Source organism: Molossus molossus, unplaced genomic scaffold, assembly GCF_014108415.1.
Source record: "Molossus molossus isolate mMolMol1 unplaced genomic scaffold, mMolMol1.p scaffold_m16_p_22, whole genome shotgun sequence".
NCBI lineage: Eukaryota > Metazoa > Chordata > Mammalia > Chiroptera > Molossidae > Molossus > Molossus molossus.
The window spans coordinates 4,304,143-4,312,936 of NW_023425358.1; the positions used below are offsets into that span (position 1 = coordinate 4,304,143).

The window sequence follows — 8,794 nt, forward strand, 5'->3', positions numbered from 1 at the left end:
TGATCTACTTGGTTTACAATTACTCCCACTGACTTTTAAAAAAATTCTCTAATAGTATCCCTCTATGTTTAGTACACAGAAGTCTCATTTCACTATCAAACTAAACTGGGACTTCCCAATCCTAAGCTAGACCTGATGTTCTGGGCTCCTGCTTAGGTGCAAAGAGAGCTCAGACACTACGTGGACAAAGAAGAGCTTCCCACATCGCTCAGAATCCTTGGAACAAGCAGAGAAGTCCATTTGTTTAAGGAGACAGAGATAGAGTCATTTTGTGCAAGTCATTTCTCTAATTCAGGAACAAATTGCCACCCTGAAGGAAGAACTCTGAAAACAGGTCAAATTAATTTTATTTGTCTTACAAGAACATTCAATCATAGCTGGCAAATAGTTGCAATTCCCACTCAAGAAATTATATCTCATCCTCAACACCCCAAAACAAAGATTGAGAAGTATGTTGCTTCCCTCTGCAAAACATTTCTCCCTGTAAAAGACACTCTTCGTAGGGGGTAAAGGGTAGACAGACAAACAAAAACTTCCAACCCTTAGCACCTCTTTTGTCAGGTCTCTTCACAGCCCCAGAAAATTGGACTCCACATTTTATGCTATATTTTATATTTTTATCATGGAATATTAATTGCATTAGTGTCTATTTTCTCCAGGGGACTATGACTCGTTCTAGTAGTATCATGCCTTCTTCATTTTCACATTCCCCACCCCTAGCACAAAGTTATTCATCAAATGACATCTGTATGAGTGAAAACAAAAGAGAATTGCATCATCTTTTAATCCTTGAAAATTGTTCTATTTGGACCATCTGAGCAGCTACCACCAGGAAACTCAGGAATGAGACGAGATCTTCAAATGGACTTGGAGAGGCTTCAGCAGGGATGAAAGAAATTTGAAATAATTTGAGATGTGTTTACAACTTCTTCTTTAAGCTCTTGTTTATTGAGAAATAAGGAAGAATCAGCACTTAGAGGGTTTGGGACATTTAAGGGAAGTGACTCACTAGAACTGGTCTCCCCGCAGAAGCACATACTGGCTTACCACAGTAGCTGGGGTCACAGACCCAGCAGCACTGGTCTGGTTGGGCAGGTGCCCTGGTTGCTCTTTAATTCTGAGAAGTACAGACAAACTGGTCTCCACTTCTATCCCTTCCTTTTCTATCATCTGCTTTTCTGTTTCCCTCCCTCTCTGTTTCACTGTTAGAATAAACTTCATAGAGACTATATGCCACAAGTGTGATAGGATTCTCAATGAATTCAGTCATAAAACAATAGCTCACTGCATTGAAATAGCACATGTTTTTCTTTTTAAATCATTTCAGCCAAAAAAGAAATGAAGGAATGAGCAACAATGGCAAACTCTTTCAATTACACAGAGAAACCAAAGAAAGACACAATACAATGCCAGCTCGAACCCAGAGTGGCCCCTTTGTTGCTCTGAGAAATGCAAAGCCAAGTCCAGATTTGCTAACACAGCATCAGACCACAGGCTCCCCTCTGTGGCTGGCCATCTGCCCCATCCACATCCCCATGGACATGTAGAAGGCACGGCAGCCAGGGCCTACTTCCAGGTCAAAACCCAACAGATTGGGTTTCTAGGTGGTAACAGTACACAGTACCTTTGCTTCACTCATAGGAAACCTGCCTGAGGTCCTTGCTAGAAGTCATTTTCTTTACAAAGCTCCATTTTTTTTGACAACACGTAGATCAATAAAATGAAGATCTATTCAATTCAGGAATTTGAGGAGATAATCAATGCAGCCAAGATAAGGAAGTATCAGGGTGGGGAGGGAAGGAGAGAAGTAGGGGTGTAGGTGGATGAAGAAACTAAAGATCGAGAAGCCAAAGGTGCAGGTTCTTCTGCCTGCTGTGGCAAGCTCCCCTCTACCTTCATCAGCAATATGCTATCCTCAAGAAAGCACAGGTCCTAGAGTCAGAAAACCAGCCCTAGAGTCTTCATTCTGCCATCACTCTTTATGTATGCCTCCACAACTCACTTTAACTCTTTGAGTCTTAGTCCCCACATTGTGAAATGGAAACCATCATAATAATATCTACACTGACAAATGCAAAAATATTCTTGAGAACTATAAAAAATATTTTATAAGTTATACAGTGCAGTTTAGTGTAAGCTACTGTTCTCGCTCTACAACTTCTCTGGAAGAAAGCCCAGTTGATGTAGGACTTTCCTCAGAGATGATTTGACCTCCTTATTCCTGAGGCTGTAGATCAAGGGGTTCAGCATGGGGGTGACCAGGTTATTCAGGACCTGAACGGTTGCATCCAGCCAGGGGATTGGGGTTGGCCTTAAGTAGATGAAGATCACTGGCATGTAGAAAAGTAGGATGGCAGTGAGGTGGGCACTGCAGGTGGAGAAGGCACGTTGTTGGCCCTCTGCAGAGCGGATCTGCAGGATGGAGTAGACGATGCGACTGTAGGAGGTGAGGATGAGAAAAAAGCAGCTGAGGGGCATGAGGCCCACACTGATGAACCCCACCATCTCCAGGGCTGAGGTATCCGCACAGGCCAGCTTCAGCATCACTGGGATATCACAGAAGAAATAGTCCACCTCATTGGGGCCACAGTAGGGTAACTGGAAGGTGAGAGTGCTTAGAAAGGTGGCGTGAATACAGCCGAAAAATGAGGTGCCCATGGCCAGGGTGGCACACACTCTGTGGCTCATGATCACCTGGTAGCGTAGAGGGTGACATATAGCAGCAAAGCGGTCATAGGCCATCACCGTGTACAGGAAGCACTCAGTGCAGCCCAGGAAGTGGTAGAAGAAGAGCTGGGATACGCACCCTGCGTAGGAGATGGCTCGGCTGTGCCCTGAGAGGTAGAAGAGCATCTTGGGGGAACTCACAGAAGGGAAAAATATGTCACACACAGACAGTTGACACAAGAAGAAATACATGGGGGTGTGGAGTTGAGTGGAGGAGACAATTGCCAGTAGGATGAGCAGGTTTCCCACAAGGGTAAAGATGTAGAAAGACAAAAACAGGACGAAGAGCATGGTCTCCAGCTCCTCCGTGTGCGGGATGCCCAGCAGGATGAACTCGGTCACCACTGAGGCGTTCCTCATGGCGACCACAGGTCAGGCCTCGAGGCGGACTCCAGACCCCAAAGTCTGACACCAATTTCAGATCATCAAGCTAGTTGCCGATGAGTGCTTGTGTTCTTCACCATCAGAGACGAGCCTTCTTCTGAATGGCAAGGTCTGCACAAATGTTCAGTTGGTAAGAAAGGCTGTTTTAGAGCCACAGTGTGTCTGGCTCCTAGGACTGTGTACGTGGGGCAGATGGTTGCCTTTGATGACAAGACCAAAGATTCAAAACAGTCTCATGTTAATTTGGAAACCTGTTTAGAGTGGTTTAACTCCGGGATTTACTCTCTTCAGGCATTTTATATTTTGAGCTCTCACAATTCCTTTGAGTAACAAATTTGCACTATTTAGTACTCTGAAAAATATCAGAAAAATAAATTGCATTAGAAATTGCACACTTAATTTAAATCCTGGTTTTGCCACTTATTAGCTATATTAGTTTAAATAATTTATACATTTTTATAAACACAGGTCCATTACCTACAAAATAAAAATTATAATTATTGCAACAACTACAATATTAACAGCAAAATAGTAAAGTTTATAAAATGTCTGTGAAACATATTTGACAAAAACACAAATCCTAATGAAAAATGTTCTTTCTTTATGTATCTTAAACTTATGTCTTTAATGCTTTTCTAAAATTATTTGCAAATAAATGTTTTATTAAATAGCATTATTAAACAGACTTAGATCAAATCTTTTCCAGAATACATCCTTCCAGAATTGGAAAGTTTAATATTTCCAAATCTATCAGGAGGTGCTGCTCTGGTCTTTCTGGGCCTTTTTACCTTTTCTAAGTGGATTTGGGGCAACTCTGAAATGCTAAGTAAAAGAAATATTAGCATCAAGAAAATCATCTAGTTTGTGTTACTGTTATGAAGAAATAAAGGTAGCGACCCCTAGAGCAGAAGGGATAGAACAGCTCTAATGAAGAAGGTTAAACAAGTCACAAGCATGATACAGTGTCTGGAGGGCACAGAGATCTCTTCTGATAACACATACTAACAGTAACAGTAACAGTAACAGTAACAGTAACAGTAACAGTAACAGTAACAGTAACAGTAACAATAACAGTAACAGTAACAGTAACAGTAATAGTAATACTAACTAATACTAATACTAACCAATACTAATACACAGGTGCATGAATTAATATGTATGCCATTTAATGAATATATGGTAAACACCAAATACTGGGCTTATCACTTTAAAAATAGGATTCTTTTCTTTAATACATCTATAAGCAGAAACTCTCACTACTATTCCCATCTATAGATCAGGAAACTGAAACTTTGAAAAAGTAAGCAAATTCCCCCCATTTACAAAGCAAGTATGTAACAGAGCCAAACTTCAAAACTTTTTCATGCTATTGTCCATAACCTTAATTATTAGGAACATGGTCTTCTGCTTGCCTGTCTTCTTAATATATATATATATATATATATATATATATATATATATATAATTGTTATAATGACTTCAAAACGAGGAAGGGAGAAGAAGAGACAAATATTCATGAAAGGAAACACTGAGCAGCTGCCTCCTGCAGCCCCTACTGGAGACCCAGCTCACACCGCTGCCTGGGCCCCAACAGAGTGGGGATCACACCATCACCCTCCTGGTACATGGGACCACACTCAACTGAGCCACATGGGCCGGGCTGTTTGCCTGTCTTTTGTTCCATTGTTAGGTAACGACATCGTTCTAGATGGGTTCACATCATCCTTTTATACTAGGGTGAGAAAAGTATTCCTGTTTTACTTCTGCCTGGTCATTTCCAGTCTTGACTTTAAACCACATGTAGTTAACATGTAATTTAGTTTTAAAAAGCAGACAACAGGCTTATTATGCCTGACCTTTGACACTATACCTGAATAGCATCTCCGATATGGGAGCTTTGAAGTTCCAGAGACGCATTCACCATGGCGATTCTCATCATAAACGTGGCAAGTGCCGCTTAAAAACATATCTAAATAGAATGACCGAGCCAAAATGAGTACCTCACATGCGGCCCTAGCACTGAGCAAAGGCGGAGAAGACAAGAAGAGAAGCGGTGATGTCATGGGGGAGAGATGCTGCTGAAACCTGCTTCTTCCTACTCACTCCAGCCACACAGGAGCATCATGTCTGAGCCACGCCGACTCCTGAGATCCGGACCGTCTGTCACTGGTCAGCAAAGGCCCTCAGCGGTCTGTCGTTCTTGCCTGGGCTCAGACATCTTGATAATGTATGATTCTACAATCCCATTTTATTTTAAGTCCATTATAGAAAAAAAGAAGTGTGCAAGACCAGGAAGGACCGTGTGTGTGGACGTGTTACATGTGAGGAGCAGAGCTCATGGTGACACAGGAGCAGCTGTTTGAACGCTCACACTGTCCACCTGAGAACACAGTCAGGCTTTCCCAAGTGCTCTTGCAAGACCTCACAGGTACCGTTTCTCAGCAGAGCACAAAGTGCTCCAACGAAAGGTGCTTCAGTTCTCCTATTTATAAAGAATCGAGTCTCACAGGGTTTGTACAGTCACAACCTGTAAATACTCCCTCTCTCTGGATTGCTTCCTTGGAAGTTTTTTCAGACCTCCTTGAGCCCTACTTTGGATTCACTGATGGCTCTGAGGGAGCAATTAGTTTGTCAAATTATTTCTTCAACAAAACAAAAACAAACAATCCAATTTAAAAATGGGCAGAGGACTTGAATAGACACTTCTCCAAACAGGACATACCAATGGCCGAGAGACATATGAAAAAATGCTCGACATCACTAATCATCAGAGAGATGCAAATTAAATGACTATGAGGTATCAACTCACTCCTGTCAGAATAACCGCCATCAACAAATCATCGAACAACAAGTGTTTGCAAGGGTGTGGAGAAAAGGGAACTCTAGTACACTGCTGGTGGGAATGCAGACTGGTGCACCCACTGTGGAAAACAATATGCCTTTTCCTGAAAAAGTTAAAATGGAACTGCCATTTGACCCGGTGCTCCCACTTCTAGGAATATATCCTAAGAAGCTGGAAACACCAACCAGAAAGAATATATGTACCCCTATTTCATAGCAGTACTATTTACAATCACTAAGATCTGGAAACACACAATGAGATACTATGCAGCTGTAAGTCTCTTACCCTTTGAGACGACATGGAGGAACCTGGAAAGTATTATGCTAAGCAAAATAAACCAATTAGAGAAAAACAAATATCACATGATCTCACTTATTTGTGGAATATAATGAACAAAATAAGTAGATGGACAAAAAAGATCTATGTCATGGAAGTAGGGAACAGACTAACACATCTCAGAAGAAGGAGCAAGTGGGGGACAGAAAAAGATAAACCAAAGAACGTACATGCCTATATACACAACCCATAAACCCATAAACAGACAACAGTGCAGAGAGGCGGGGAGGGGCTGGGGAAGGCAGGAGTAGGGAGGAGGGGGTGAAAAAGAAAAAACAAGGAACATGTGTTATATGATAAAGATAAATTAAAAAAAAAACTAATTCATCTTCTAGTTGTAAATCAATAGTAATGAGAGCATCAGAGAGGGGTGCTGTACCTGGGAAGTAGCTCCGTCTCTCCAGGACACTCTGCATGAGCTCCATTCTAACCTTAGCTCACCTTCAGTGCTACCTTCTTTCTGTTTGTTTTCTTTTACACCTTCAAGCCTTTGTTTGTGATATCATGTGTCTCATTGTTTTTGAAATTGTCTATATATCCATGACTTTATATTATCTCTCATAAATGTCACTGTTTAGAGAGAAACCTAATGAGTAAGTAATTATTCCTAATGCATCAACTATTTTTTGTATTTTTTATTGATTTTTTAAAAATTATTTTTATTAATTTATTTTTGTTACAGATGTTTCTTCTTTTTCCTCCATTGACACCCTCCTCCCAATCCCCTCGCCTGCCCCCCCCCCCTAGCATTGTTGTCTATGTCCATTGGTTACTCATACATGCATATAAGTTCTGTGGTTTATCTCTTCCCTCCCCCCCACACCCCCTCTTTTGAGGTTTGTCAGTGTGTATCCTACTTCTATGTCTCTGTGTGTTTGTTTATCAGTTTGTTTTGTTCATTATATTCCATAAATAAGTGAGATCATGTGATACTTGTCTTTCTCTGATTGGCTTGTTTCACTTAGTATAATACTCTCCAGGTCCCTCCATGTCCTCTCAAAATATAAGAGATCTTTCTTTCTTTAAAAATTTTTTTTTCATTAGTATTAGAGAGAGAGGGAGGAAGAGAGAGATAGAAACATTGATGAAAGAGAACATCGATTAGCTGCCTCCTGCATGCCCCCTACTGGGGATCAAGCCCACAACCTGGACATCTGCCCTGAACAGGAATCAAAGCAGTGACCTCTTGACACATGGGTCTATGCTCAACCACTGAGCCACAACGGCTGGGCAGAAATCATTCTTTCTTACAGCTGCATAGTATTCCATCGTGTATATGTACCACAGCTTTTTTACCACTCATCTATTGTTGGACACTTTGGCTGTTTCCAGATCTTAGTGATTGTAAATAGTGCTGCTATAAATATAGGGATACATTATACAGGGGTATCTTTCTGATTGGTGTTTCAGGTTCTTAGGATATATTCCTAGATGTGGGATCACTGGGTAAAATGGCAGATCAATTTTTAATTTTTTGAGGAAACACCATGCTGTTTTCCATAGTGGCTGCATCAGTCTGCATTCCCACCAGCAGTGTGCTAGAGTCCCCTTTTCTCCACACCCTTGCCAACACTTGTTGATGATTTGTTGATGGCAGCCATTCTGACAAGTGTGAGGTGATATCTCAGTCATTTTAATTTGCATCTCTCTGATGATTAGTCATGTTGAGCATTTTTTCATATGTCTCTTGGCCATTGGTATGTCCTGTTTGGAGAGGTGTCTCTTTAGGTTCTCTGTCCATTTTTTAATTGGGTTCTTTTTCTTCCTTTTTTTTTTTTTTTTTTTTGAGTTGTATGAGTACTCTATAAATTGGAAATTAACTCCTTATCTGATGTACCATTGGCAATTATGCTCTCCCTTATAGTGGGTTACCTTTTTGTTTTGATGGTTGTTTCTTTTGCTCTGCAGAAGCTTTTTAGTTTGATGTAGTCCCATGTGTTCATTTTTTCCTTTGTTTCTCTTGCCTTAGGCATTGTATCAGTGACAATTCTGCTGGGTGTGATGACTAAAATTTTGTTGCATAAATTTTCTTCTAGAATTTGTATGAATTCATGAGTCACATTTAAGTGTTTTATCCATTTTAAGTTTATGCTTGTGTATGGTGTAAGTTGGTGGTCTAGCTTCATTTTTTTTTTTTTTTAATGTAGCTGTCCAATTCTTCAAACATCATTTATTAAAAAGGCTGTCTTGACTCCATTGTATGCTCTTGCCACCTTTGTCCAATATTAATTGAGCATATTGTTTTGGGCCAATTTCTGGGTTCTCTTTTGTGTTCCATTGATCTATATGCCTTTTCTTATGCCAGTACCAGGCTGTTTTGATTACAGTGGCTTTGTAGTCAAGCTAATATTCGGTATATTGGTACTTCCTACTTGGTTCTTTTTTTTCAAGATTGCTGTGGCTATTGGGAGTCTTTTGTTGTTCCATATAAACTTCTGGAGTATTCATTCTAGTTCTGTGAAGTATGTCGTTGGTATTTTAATGGGGATTGCATTGAATCTATAG

At 40.6% G+C, this 8,794-nt stretch overlaps 1 protein-coding gene across 1 annotated transcript; it reads right to left on the bottom strand.

Moving 5' to 3' along the window:
* Positions 1-2,151: 2,151 nt before the first annotated feature.
* On the bottom strand, positions 2,152-3,087 carry LOC118639740 (olfactory receptor 149). The gene has a single exon (XM_036276142.1). It carries the CDS (start codon positions 3,085-3,087, stop codon positions 2,152-2,154), a length of 936 nt encoding a protein of 311 aa, XP_036132035.1.
* Positions 3,088-8,794: the final 5,707 nt, after the last annotated feature.

Bases quoted from the DNA above. Each gene is read 5' to 3' on its own strand.
- LOC118639740 (XM_036276142.1), bottom strand. From the start codon at position 3,087: ATGAGGAACGCCTCAGTGGTGACCGAGTTCATCCTGCTGGGCATCCCG.